This window comes from Gymnoscopelus braueri, assembly GCF_963280865.1.
Source record: "Gymnoscopelus braueri genome assembly, chromosome: 7".
In the NCBI taxonomy this organism is placed as follows: domain Eukaryota; kingdom Metazoa; phylum Chordata; class Actinopteri; order Myctophiformes; family Myctophidae; genus Gymnoscopelus; species Gymnoscopelus braueri.
The window spans coordinates 19,083,150-19,096,086 of record NC_137608.1 but is presented as its reverse complement, the minus strand read 5'-3'; the positions used below and the strand labels follow the sequence as shown (position 1 = coordinate 19,096,086).

General features: G+C 40.7%; 1 protein-coding gene across 4 annotated transcripts in view; it reads right to left on the bottom strand.

The window, feature by feature from the left end:
- Nucleotides 1-12,937, bottom strand: part of kank1a (KN motif and ankyrin repeat domains 1a) — an 81,496-nt gene that overhangs the window by 23,810 nt on the left and 44,749 nt on the right. For 2 of the 4 annotated variants that reach the window (XM_080432234.1, XM_080432232.1), the window contains one exon: nt 8,479-8,608. The exons of 1 other annotated variant lie outside the window; for it this stretch is intronic. In XM_080432234.1, the coding sequence (XP_080288360.1) occupies nt 8,479-8,515 (37 nt within the window). In that variant the 5' untranslated portion in view covers nt 8,516-8,608. Of the gene's footprint in view, nt 1-8,478; nt 8,610-12,937 lie in introns of all 4 variants that reach the window. One more of the 4 variants, XM_080432233.1, reaches the window with a different exon arrangement.

Genomic DNA, 12,937 nt, shown 5'->3' with positions numbered 1-12,937 from the left:
CACTTCCCAGGGCACACTGCTGCTCCCGACAGCCTCTTCCGTCAATCCTTTCCATTCAGTTAAAAACAGAGGAGCGAATCACAATGCTAAAGCCTGCTGCGAAAACCTCACTGCCTTGTTGTTCAAACTTCACTTACCTCAGTCAAATAGCAGGCTCCAGACCCTAGCACACTCTCTTCTCTCTCTCTCTCTCTCTTACTGAGTGCGCGCTGGCAGGACAGGATATAAAAAAGGAACAGACTACAGAGCTGTTCTCTCTCTCTCTCTTCTCTCTGTTCACTCTTTCTCAATCCTCACTCCATAAGGGGAAAAATTCCACTATTGGTGTAAACTTAGCCAAGCACAAGTCAAGCGCGCTATTGGCCGATGGCTTCCTCCAATCGCGTGCAGCTCTCAGCCAGGCTCTTCCCTGCCCAAACAGGAGTCCTGTTATTCAGTGTCAGGTAGCCGCAGCCATGACAATAAAGCCTATGTTCTTGGGATATGTAGCTCGCTTAGCTACTTCTAGCATCAGAGGTCAAACCGTTAGACACAGAGTTACTTATTGAAAGTAGGTTGATGTAGTAGTGAATTGAATATTCATTTATACATCTCCTACAATTAAATGTATTTTTAGCAAACATCGCTTGAAAGAAAACTTCAACATCACTTCAGGTCTTTAATTCTAAAATAAAGTATCTTGAACAGTGTTATTTTTGTGTTAAGCGTTCAACACAAAAGCGTCCACTGTCAACGCCGTGCCCTACTGTGACTTGTACTGACCTGAAAGGGCACATCCTGTGTTTTCTGGTGTAAATATTCCCTGTACTCTGACACAGACGCACTCTTGTACTGTCTGGAGCACTGGAGGACTCCCTTGGCACGGGCTACTGCGAGCACACCGGCCATGTCATAGAAGTGACAGGGTGCTCTTTGGTACTGGCCTGGGGGCACGGAGACCCTGAACAGCTGAGCTGTGACCTCATCACTGAGGGACAACTGATGTAACGTGGGGGGGCACGTTCCAGTGACAGGGAACCGATAGTCACACTGACGAGGGCTCAGGAGTTGTTATGCTCACCAACAGCTGTTACATTGTCAATGTGGCAGGGATTACACAATACTACAGTGTCGTGAGGCAGCACTCCGTTCACTGGTTTCTGACTAAAATAACCACCAACTTTTCTGTTAGTAGACCTCTGTCTAATTTCTAAGCGTTAACACAACCAGTAAATGGAATATCAACTGATCATAATTTATTACTGTATGGTCAGTTGGAAATATTTGAATATATTACATTCAAATGTTTCTTTCCATCTAACATCTGAGATAAAGGAGTTTGGAGCTGGAAAACAGTCCAATTTCTGAAAGCTCATCACCTTTTATTGGTCCTGAAGTGGTGTGGAAATTGGCCAACTGTGAGTAGTTTTAATTACCCAATGAAACATTAGGACATTTGTAAACAACTCAAAATAGATTTTAGAGCTGGGCTCCCAAACATCTTTGTAGTTTCATCCTCAGCAGGGGCACAGAAATATTTCTAGTTTAATTACTAGAATTATAGTCTAATTACTGAACAGCCAACTGTTTGTGCGGATTTGAGCTGTACTTATTGTATAAGCTGGCCAAGGAAATGAAAGCTGTTTTCTTTTCTTTCTTTTTTTTACGAAGGCCAATCAGAAGTCTTTCACAGACAGGAAGTTATTACCACTGTCCTGAGGCCCAACAATGAAAACATGCACCGCCTTGACACAGGATGACAAGAAGTGAAACCAAGTGCATTTGTGTTTATTTTGTATTTGTTGGTTTAGAAACTGAAATGTTCTCAAGTAGAAACTTTAATCAAATCTAAGTTTTTCCAAATTGATTAGAAGATTTTACACTTTTTAACAAAATATTGGTCAAAACATCTGTAATCTGTGGTCTAGGATTCTCGAAATCTGGATCGGACCCAAGAATCGGTTGGGCTCTAATATTAGCTTCTTTGAATGCAGGCATTCCTGTTCATGGTGGAATGTTTGTGTTGACCAATGAAGCTATATTCAGGACAGAGGAAAATCACACAATCAACAATAGGCCCATGTTTGCAGGGCTGTGTGCAAAAGTTAAAATTTAGTGATAACAAAAGCCCTTTAAAATCCATTGTGTGCTTGGAGACAGAACAAAGTACTGCACTAAAAAGGCTGCATAGTTTCCTAGTTGCATGAAGTCGTCAACAGCACCTCCAAGGCACAACTATCTCCTGGTTTTAACCACTTAAACCGTCTATACTTAGTAAACTAATAATTTACCGGGGTCGGCGCTGTACTTGGTCCGCTCTTTTCCCCCCCCCTCCACTCCAAAGCTCTTTGACGGAAAAAATAACCAACCTTATTTACAACCTCACAGCGCGTCGCGATGCGTCGTAAGCTTGTAGATCTGCTATTCCCGGGCGAACATTCCCTCCTAGACTAGGGATGCTAGGTTTCAAGTGGTTAAATCACTAATCCGTGAAATTCCACATCCGTTTTGCTAGCCTACACTCACTGGCACATTATACCAGTGATAGAGCTTTATGAGCCCACATTCCTAACAGGATGAGAACTACTGCTGCCAAATGCTGTATACCGTATAATGTACAGTAGGTTTCCCTGATGACTAGCCACATGACGCCTAGAAACATCACTGTTTATTTTGTACATACAGTGCAGTCCTTAAGACTTCACCTACACATCCTGTACGAGTACATACTGTATAGAGTGCATACTTGTTAGAAATGTCAACATCACCCAATCACATAGCATAATGCAATCGTGTCTAAAATGAATACTTTTTCAATGAAAACCACCCAAAATAGCACAGTTCAGATTACCATCATTCCCTGCCTAGAATGCCAGAGTTCAAGAAAAATCAGAAGACAGGTCTTGCATGAAGCCCTAGCTAGTGTTAAAACAATATTTAAGTTACCAGAAAAAAGGTGTAATATTCATGTATCATACTCACACTTGGGTGTATGACGCTGAATGTTGGCAAAGTGCTGCTGTGTGAAGCTAAGTGTTTAGAGGACAGGACTGTAATGGTATAGCCACTAGCCAGACACACGCCCCAACACAGACTAACAGAGGTTCTTTTCTCACACACACACATTCGGCTGGTATTTCCTGACCCTGCCTGTGAGCTCCATACGCCTAATTAGTCACAACAACGTTTGATCAACCCCTCTTACTGCTTAAGTGTAAAAAAAACACGACAAGACATGCATTCTTATACATAAACCCAGGATGCAAACACCAAAACAATACTACACATTTCGTACCATTTCTCTTAATGGTGGATAGGGGGGGGGGAAGCAAGGACAAATAGGTTGGAGTGAGAGCGCTAAACCTAAAACATTTCATTTTTCAAGCAACTCACACGGCAGTGCCAGACACTCTTGCCAAATTCAACAACTTTCTACACAATGACGCAGACTCGAGGAAATGTTCGGGCTTCCTTAGCAAGCAGTGAGGTAGGAGATGAAGTATGAAAGGCTTTGTCCATCTCACTCCCTTCTCAGTGCATAAAGTCAAACAATTATACAGGCTGAATGCTACCGGAGGGCTGAACGCCATTGGAAAAACTTGATATTGCAGTTTTTCTGCAATATGTAAATTACATTTAAAAAGCAGGAATTAAGTTTTCCAGATATATTCAGATATGCATATATGTATCTAAAACGTCAATATCTCCATTTGTAAAGAATGATTAGGTTGATTATAGAGGGCGAAATAAGGTATTTGGTTCAATACTCAGGCACCTCTGTGTCTGTTAATGCAGCATGTGTGTTGTGCATGGTGGACCAGTTATCAGGACATTATCATTCACCAGAACCAGGGACGTGTGTTTTCAAGGAGTCTAACATAGTTCAAATTGAGTTTGAAGTTCAATGGGTTTATATAGGAGGGGGGCGTATCTGATAAGATGAATATCAAATATCTAATATCTTGTTTTTGTGACTGTATAATTAGAAATGCAGAATGGAATATTTCTATACTGGCAACTCATTCTTCTTAACTTCATCCACTAGGCCTTCAGCAGAATTATCAAAGCAAACTACTAGAGAAAAAACTAATAGTAAATACTGCCTTTAATTTCAAAATGTACAAATACTAAACAAGGATCGAACAAGGACATAAAAAAGTAAGTATGGCCTGAAACAGTAAAACAGAACCCACATGTACACAGACAAATCTGGAGTGCAATCTAACTCTGAAATTGTAAATACGTAGAGTTAAATTAAAGGCATACTAATCACAAACTGTCAACATTATCTCATTGTATAATTGCTGTAAGGCTAAAGCTTAGCAGTCATAAAACTGTGCATCTCCAATGCCACCAAAGTTATGCTGAAACGTTTACTCCAAAGATTTCACAATCACTGGATACAATCCATGTATGTGAAAACTACAACCCCCAACTCCTGGTTTTTTAGCTGCCTGCTACCCTTGGTGGCTGTGACTTTATTTGCTGTGTTTATCCCATTAAGACCTGAAGCCGATTCTACAAATATCTTCTAAATCCCAACAGTTTTTTGAAAAATGTATGTTTCTTTATCAGGGGTGCTCAATCTTTTTCATGTCAAGGACCCCGAAAATGACATGTATTTGGCCGCCGACCCCCATCTTAAAATATTTTGTTCCAGGGACCCCCAGAAGCAAAGATTTTAGTTAAAAATGTTCGCTTTAAAAGAGTATATATTCAAAGATTTGCACACATGTTCACGATTTTTCGTAAATAGCAGATCTACAAGCTCGTAGCGCGGCACTCGGTGACGCGCTATGAGCTTGTATATCTGCTATTTTTTAATAGCCAAAGTGTAAAATTATGTTTTTTAGCTCAAAACATCAGATTGATGTAATGGCTTCTAAGTTCTATAGGCAGAGTATGATTGTGCCTGATAGGCCCGCGCCTGCCCACAAAATGCATCATGCGAATAGTAGAACACAGAGAAAGGCCAAAACAGACATAAAAGGGAACTTTATTGTGGTTTCAATATACTATGATAACCATCAACAATTAACTAAAATGCTGCATAGTTACTGTGGAGGTACAGTAATGGCACCTTAACTGACATCCCGATTCTGGGCGAACATTCAGCAAATAGACAGTAGCAGATCTACAAGCTCACAACACATCGCGTTGTTGTGACACATTGTAAGCTCATAGATCTGCTATTTTCAGCAAATAGTATTGGTGTAGAGGGGGAAAAAAAGGAGGGGGCCGGCCTAGTATAGACCCCTGGAGGACTCTGGTCAACGAAGTACCCAGTGTTTAAGTGGTTAAAGCACAATTAAGCGCTAAGACCAACAGACAAAGTGTATTAATAGTGCTGTTATTCTTTGATTATTCCTCCTTTCCCCTCGAATAATGTAGGCTATGTTTATAATGAGGGCCAGAGCACCATTTGTGAAATGCGAAGCCCTATTGAAATGCAAGGAATGTTCTTCTTTGCACAAATAAAATCAACAAGGACAAAAGGTATGAGGTCTCAGTCATCGCTGCTTGCAGCTTTAATCATTATTATTGCTGCTGCCTGCTACAATGGCTGAGGAATCAGAACAAAATAATTTCACTCTTATGTACCTGTATGCAAGTAGTAAAAATAAAAAAAGCTTCAAATGACACTTTAGTGCCATGATCCAGCTCCAAATTTGCTCTGTTAATAAAAAGGTTATAATCGAACATATTCTCCCCATTGACTTACATTGCACAGTGATACAGGTCTCAAAGTCACTTTTTTTAGCACACAAACACAAGTTTAAAGAGTGCCTTTGAGACCCGTTTCACTGTGAAATGGAAGTCAATGGGGAGGATATGTTTGATTATCAATAGTAAATCAACGGAGCAACTATTGAAGATATCTCAACAATATTAAGGGTTACATCATGGTAACTACACAACTCAAACCTCTGCCGAAGTGCAATTGTGCTTTAATCCCAGCTCAGATTCTGAAATAATTGTAATTTACAGATGTCTAAACCAAGATACTGTAAAGTTTCAAGGCAAACGTAATCCTTTCAAACAGTGGCATTATCCTATCGAATGTAATTAAGGGGCAAAAACCACACTTGAAACCAGATATCCATTTTGCCAACGCTCGACAAATCCCTTGGTGTAGAAAATGTTGAAAATCCATTCCAGTCAGGCCTAGTGAATGAGGCAGAACAATTATGCCATTTAGAATAAAGACACATGGTGCCCTGCCCCTCTGGCACACATTCACAAACACACAGCTCTTACACACAGACACAATAGGAAACCGGCTCACGGACCACAATGCCGTGGGGTGTTTTAAGTTGTAGTTGGCTTGTCTCTCTGTTGAAACAACACTACTTGAGAGGATTTGGAGAAGCTCTACAAGCTCCACTTTTCACTTTACTCCTGCTAGGCTGCTCTCTCTGGCTTGGTCCATTGCTGCCATGCTGTTGGAATGGCAAGACCCCCAAGCCTCTAGGTTTTCTATAGCAACACCAGTCTATCAAATGTCTCTGTACTGTGGCATAGCATAAGTGCCTCTTCACAGATAACGGTTGTTATATCCTACAACTCGAGCTCAATCAAAAACATCGAGCTCAAAATGTAAACGCTGAGCTCAGTCAAAAACATTAAACTAAAAAATGGAAACACATCTTTGTGTATATTTTTTCTTCCTGAGAAGGCAGAGATGGCAAGCCTGTTGTGTCGGTAAATGCACCACCATCAAGAGGCTTTTTTACATAGCGGTGGGCAGGCAGGCTCACACAAAACATGGTGCTTAAGTGTCCAGAAATGATCTGCCACGCATGCTGTGCATACCTCTGGGGATTTGTAAAGTAAAAAGGATTCACTTTCCGCTTGTGTTTGTTTGCCAGGCCAAGGAATGTGAGCTGTCTGCAGGTGTGTGCTTTATGCTGGACCCAGGCTGACAGGGTTGATTTCGCACTCGAGTGTGGAAATCTCCTCTGTGCACGCACGCAAGCACGCAAGCACGCAAACAAACAGGCCGTGGTGCACTCTTGAGCAGTGGCGTGCACAGACATTTTGAGGGGCAGGTGCTCAAGTAAAAAAAAAAGGGACCTTGCGCGGCGCGCGGAACCGCCAGCTGCCCTAGTAGTGTGAGAAGAAAATTGCAATGCACATTTTGGGGAATTGTTAATATATTTGAAGTTTTTAATCCAGAATTGATCGATGTCACCATGGGCTACATACTGTGAAAAAAATAATAATAATAATTTTACTTTTTTTTTTTCAAAAGGGCACTTCTGGTCAAGAGGGCAAAGGGCAGGTGCTCTAGCACCACCTAGAGTATATCTGTGCACGTCCCTGCTCTTGAGATGGGAGGGGTCAAATTAAGTCCTAAACGACTCCTTAAGTTTGAGGACAAGTAATTACGTATCTTGTTTTGACACGGTATAATGCATTTCTGACACTGTTATCAGGCTTTGCTAGAATTTTTTTGGCAGCACATGCCATGTCTGACATTCCAACAGTGGTGTGCAACTTCCATTTGCCCATGACACCACAACATAGAGCCTAGCGTAAAACTTGTTCCGAAGTTCCTGCTCCCGTTTTGGAGCGAGCGGGTTGAAGAGAACAGCTCATCCAATCGACTTGCTAATATTGCACTTGTTTGCACTTTTGTGCTCTTAAAAATACATCTGCCAAATGTGAAGTCGATCGGATGAAAGGGTAGACAGACAGACAGACAAAGATTTTTGGAATATTTAGATTATTACTCTCAGCAACAAAACACAGCCTTAGAATGTAGATGCAGTGATCCATCTTGGGCCTGAATAAATTGGCTTAACACGCCTGATGGATTTGTTCAAATGTTGTAAGTCTGATAAAGAATTTCCCCCCCTTTTTTTAAAAGATATTTTTTTGGATTTTTTTCTGCTTTTATTAGATAGTATACAGTAGTCTGTCAGGAAATAGGGAGAGAGAGAGATGGGGAGTGACACGCAGCAAAGGCCATCGGGATCGGGACTCGAACTCACCACACGGTGTCAGGCTGCATCGGCAGCTTGGTGCCCGGCCCGCTACCCTAGCCGTCCGGGCCACAAAATCATCTTTGATAAATTCCACATAGCATCCAGATGCGAAATCAAGGCAGTCAACAGGCTAAATATACATATTGGTAGGTCCGGTACCCAACATAGATGAAACTGGATACCTAAGCCACATTAGGCCCTATTGTATCCCAACGTGGCTAGGTTTTATTTAGCCAGGACGACAGCACAGATTTAGGACCTTGGACAACTCGTCAACAAGATGGTCTTCAATTGCGACCACATATACTGTATGTGGACGAGAGAGAAATATAACGTTTGACAGTAAATAAATAAAAACCATGTATAATACACATAATGCAAAACACCTCATTGGATGCATGATCTTCAGGCAGTTTATATACATTTTTACTTTATATAGAATTTAAGTGAACAGTGGCATTAGTGAACAAAACAACAAGGGACATTAAAACACAGAAGCGGGGGTGATTACCTGGGCCATTGCCATTCACGTGCATGGTTTGAGCCATGGTTGTAGCCGTGCACTCTTTGTCCCACAACAAGACTCACTGGGGTCATGCAACTGCCATGCATCAAGTCCAGCTTACCATGCAACCTGCAAACTGACACAAAAGAAAAGAAAACACAAACCCAAACGCGTTAACTCACACATTGAGCATTTTGTCATCCTAGTAATAATGTTTAAACACATTCCACAGCGTTTATAGGAGCATGAAACTCATAGGCTGATTTATTTGCCTGTTTTCCAGGTAAAAAAACGACAGACGATTAAAACATGGCAGGCTAGCAAGCAACATGGCTAATGCTAATAATAGCCAGTGGTGGAAAAAGTACTCACATTTTGTACTTGAGTAAAAGTATCAATACCGCAATGTAGAAGTGCTCCATTACAAGAAGTCAGGAATTCAAAATTTACTTGGGTAAAAGTGCTAAAGTATTGGTATGAAAATGTACTTAAAGTGCCAAAAGGAAAAGTACTAACATGTTTGAAAATAGCAGATCTACAAGCTCACAACGCGACGCGTTGTGAGCTTGTAGATCGGCTATTTTCAAATAGCCTAGGTATAAAATAGGGCTGAAGTGGTTAATGTGTGTTTTATAATATAATAAGTTATATCTACAACGTAACTAGTAACTCAAGTTTTCAAATAATTGCCTCTGAGATGTAGTGGCGCAGACGTAAAAGTATTGAAAATGGGAAATACTCCAGTAAAGTCAAAATTCCTCAAAAGTGTACTTACAGTAAGTACAGTACTCGAGTAAATGTACTTTACACCACTGATAATAGGTGTGTTAGATTTAGGTGTGCTGCACCGACAGGGACTGCCGTTATACAATTAAAGTCAAATGTTTTAAATGGTATAGAACACATGAAAAAAAGTATTTGGGGGTCGTTCTATGGCAGTGTACAACAAAACTGCTGTATCGGTCCTGTGGTTTGCAAGATTAGCTATGGACATACAGACAAACCGAAAGTCGACCCTCTAGACGGCTAGCCTCCTGCAGAGCCATACTGTAAACATATATTATGACATAAAGTTTATTTTTGAGTGGTGCCAGCCACTCCTACACTTGACCGTGTGTGGGTCCGTCCGTCCGTCCGTTTGAGCACGGCCTCAACAGCTGCAGCTGATTGCAACACAAGGATGCAACCAGTTACACTAATTCAAAGGCACCACTCTCTTCACACTGGGTGTGATTTTTATATAAACAAAAGTTATATAATGTAAAAGCGCATTATGATATCAGGATTTGCAGTTGCATATCGCAAGAGATCTGTTAATCTGGAAATACAACATGCATTTTGATATTTGGCTTTGTTTTGTCTGTCATTCTGCATTGATACTTTGATGTTACCACCAAACAGAGATACATTTTGTGGAGTAAACATTTGGACACATCATGCGTAAACGAACAAATCGCTCATAAATTTGAGTTTTACACAGTTGCGCCCCACACAAAAGGCCTTTCTTTTTTTTTTAAAAGGTTAAAAGCCCACTTAATGCAATCAACAGAGTGGAGCCCTGATTTTTCACAGGTGTGCTTGCATCTGACATTTATGAGCATAAAAAGGTCTTGTGTGCACTTGCCCAGTCATTATCAATGGATACATTATGACCCGACACAAAAGAGCCATTCTCCCCTTAACCCCTTAAGACCGGGAAATAATCTGTGTCTTTTTTAGATTTCTTTGGCTATTAAAAAAATAGCAGATCTACAAGCTCATAGCGCGGCACCGAGTGCCGCGCTACGAGCTTGTAGATCTGCTATTATTTTTTTTATCGTGAAAAATGTGTGTAAATCTTTGAATATATATTTTTTTAAGCGGGACATTTTTAACTCTGTTACAACTTCTGGGGGTCCCTGGGACAAAATATTTTGAGATGGGGGTCCACCGCCAAATACATTTGAAAAAAAAAAACTGTTAGGATTTAGAAGACATTTGTAGAATCCCCCAGAAGCAAAGATTTGAGTTTCAAATGTTTCCTTTAAAAATATATATTCAAAGATGTCCACACATGTTCAAGTTTTTTTTCCTCAAAAATAGCAGATCTACAAGCTCATAGCGCGGCACTCGGTGCCGTGCTATGAGCGTGTAGATCTGCAATTTTTTAATCGCCAAAGAAATCTCAAGTGACACAGATGTGTCCCCGGATTGAATGGGTTAATATGGAACCAACATGGGGAACAAGAGTTTGACTCAGGGGCAACAGACGGCCAGCATAAAAAAAAGATCTGGATGAATGACAATGGAGACAACAAAGACTTCTTACTCAGTCCCCTTGCCTTCACAGAGATTCCAAACATTTTTGACATTTTGTGATACAATGCAGTTAATCAGAGATCAACTAAATTGTATGTTTTACCAATACAAAACTATTCAAAATGTACGTACAGTAACAAACGACCAAACTACTCATGCAGTATAATCCCAGTCTCAGGCACCCTTATGCTCAGTACTCAAAACACATCTACCAGTATTTACCTATAATATTGCAAAAATAAATATTTCCATGCAGTCCTCTCAACTGTGTTGCACCAAATCAATGCATGAGCTTTACACCTTTTTTCATGAGCTATTCCAGGAAACATGGGGTACGTAAATTGATACAAAATGTAGTATTTTTGGGGGGTAGTATTAAGCTGTAGGACCATATGTACCTAGGAGAAGTGACCAGCATCCTCTTTCACTGCCATTATGATCAAGAGTCAAACCAGATTGGAAATCGGTAGTACTCGGCTACTTCAGTTCAAATGAGTCGCAAAAACACATGACATGATGAGAGCAAGTAGCCTAATATTTAAAATTCCTCTCTGTCAGCAGCTGAAAAATCGGATGGAAACAGCTCTGGTCACCAATGCAGGTGATGTTTCAGAGGGAAAAAATGCATTACTAGTGCCATAGCCGTGACACTGCAGAAAGGCCGGCACCGTTTAGAGAAGGTTGTTTATACTGACTGACTGCGCTACCAAAAAAAGCTTCACAGCTATGTCATTAGGACGACGCGTCTGGATGGTGACCGTCTGGAACCCACCAGGACCTATAATAGCTCTGATATGGAGCGGAGAGAGAGCCAAGTCCTCCACTGCTTCATTAAGGCCTGAGGTTCCGATTCTACAAATGTCTTTTAAACAGTTTTTTGAAAAAAACTTATGTTGCTATGTCAGTGGTTCTCAGACTTTTTCATGTCAAGGACCCCCAAAACGATATGTATTTGGCCACGGACCCCCCCATCTCAAAATATTTTGTTCCAGGGACCCCCCAGAAGCAAAGATTTGAGTTAAAAATGTTCACTTTAAAAGAATATATATATTCAAAGATTTGCACACATTTTCAAGATTTTTCAAAAATAGCAGATCTACAAGCTTGTAGCTCGGCACTCGGTTGCCGCGCTATGAGCTTGTATATCTGCTATTTTTGAATAGCCAAAAGTGTAATATCATGCTTTTCAGCTCAAATCTAAAAATGACCTCAATGGGTTAACAAGCTCTGATCTCCAAATACGCCTAAAAGTCCTACAGTAGACCTCCAAGCTCTCAACTGGCCTCCCCTTCTCAGCTGCTCTACCTCAGAGTTAACTACATGAACCCTAGCATCCCTACACACCCCCCTGGGCACGACGACAAACGTTCCGTTAAAAAATAGCCAATCATTTGGCAAACATATGAAAACATTCGTCGAAAATAGCAGCTTGTAAGCTTGTAGAGCTGCTATTTTCGCTATTGACATACGATGAAGCAGTGTATATAGGGCTATAAGATGTGAGGGAATACATGATGGACATCAAGGATTCAACCTTGCATCTAAATAGATTCTGTAAACGTTATTTTGACAGATCTGTATTCATCTTGTGTGTATGGTTAGTAATGCTGTTGTTGTGGACCTGCTGCCCCAACATTTCGCTGCTTGTACCTGTATGAGTGAGGAGTGATAAATAAAACCTTCTTGATTCTCGAGAGTATGTTAACCTCCAACCACTGCAGATGTACAAAACATTTTTGGTTATCTTCCTGCACTTCTATTGAGAAATGTAAGACCCCGTGTTCCTAGGATCAGTGCTGGTTGACAATTGGTACTGCCTGAAGCTCAAAGTCAGGTATTTCCCCTGCCCAAGTGGGCATTCCATCTTTAGAACCCAGGTCTCATGTGGGAGATCTGGGTTCGAATCCAGTCTTGGATGTCATTTTGGATTTTAGCTGTAACCATTATTTTATACTTTGGCTATTCAAAAATAGCAGATCTACAAGCTCATAGCGCGGCACCGAGTGCCGAGCTACAAGCTTGTAGATCTGCTATTTTTGAAAAAAATCTTGAAAATGTGTGCAAATCTTTGAATCTTTTGATTTTTTTAAAGCTAACATTTGTCAAAAATGTTGTTCCAGAGACCTCCAGAAGCAAAGATTTGAGTTACAAATGTTCGCTTTAAAAA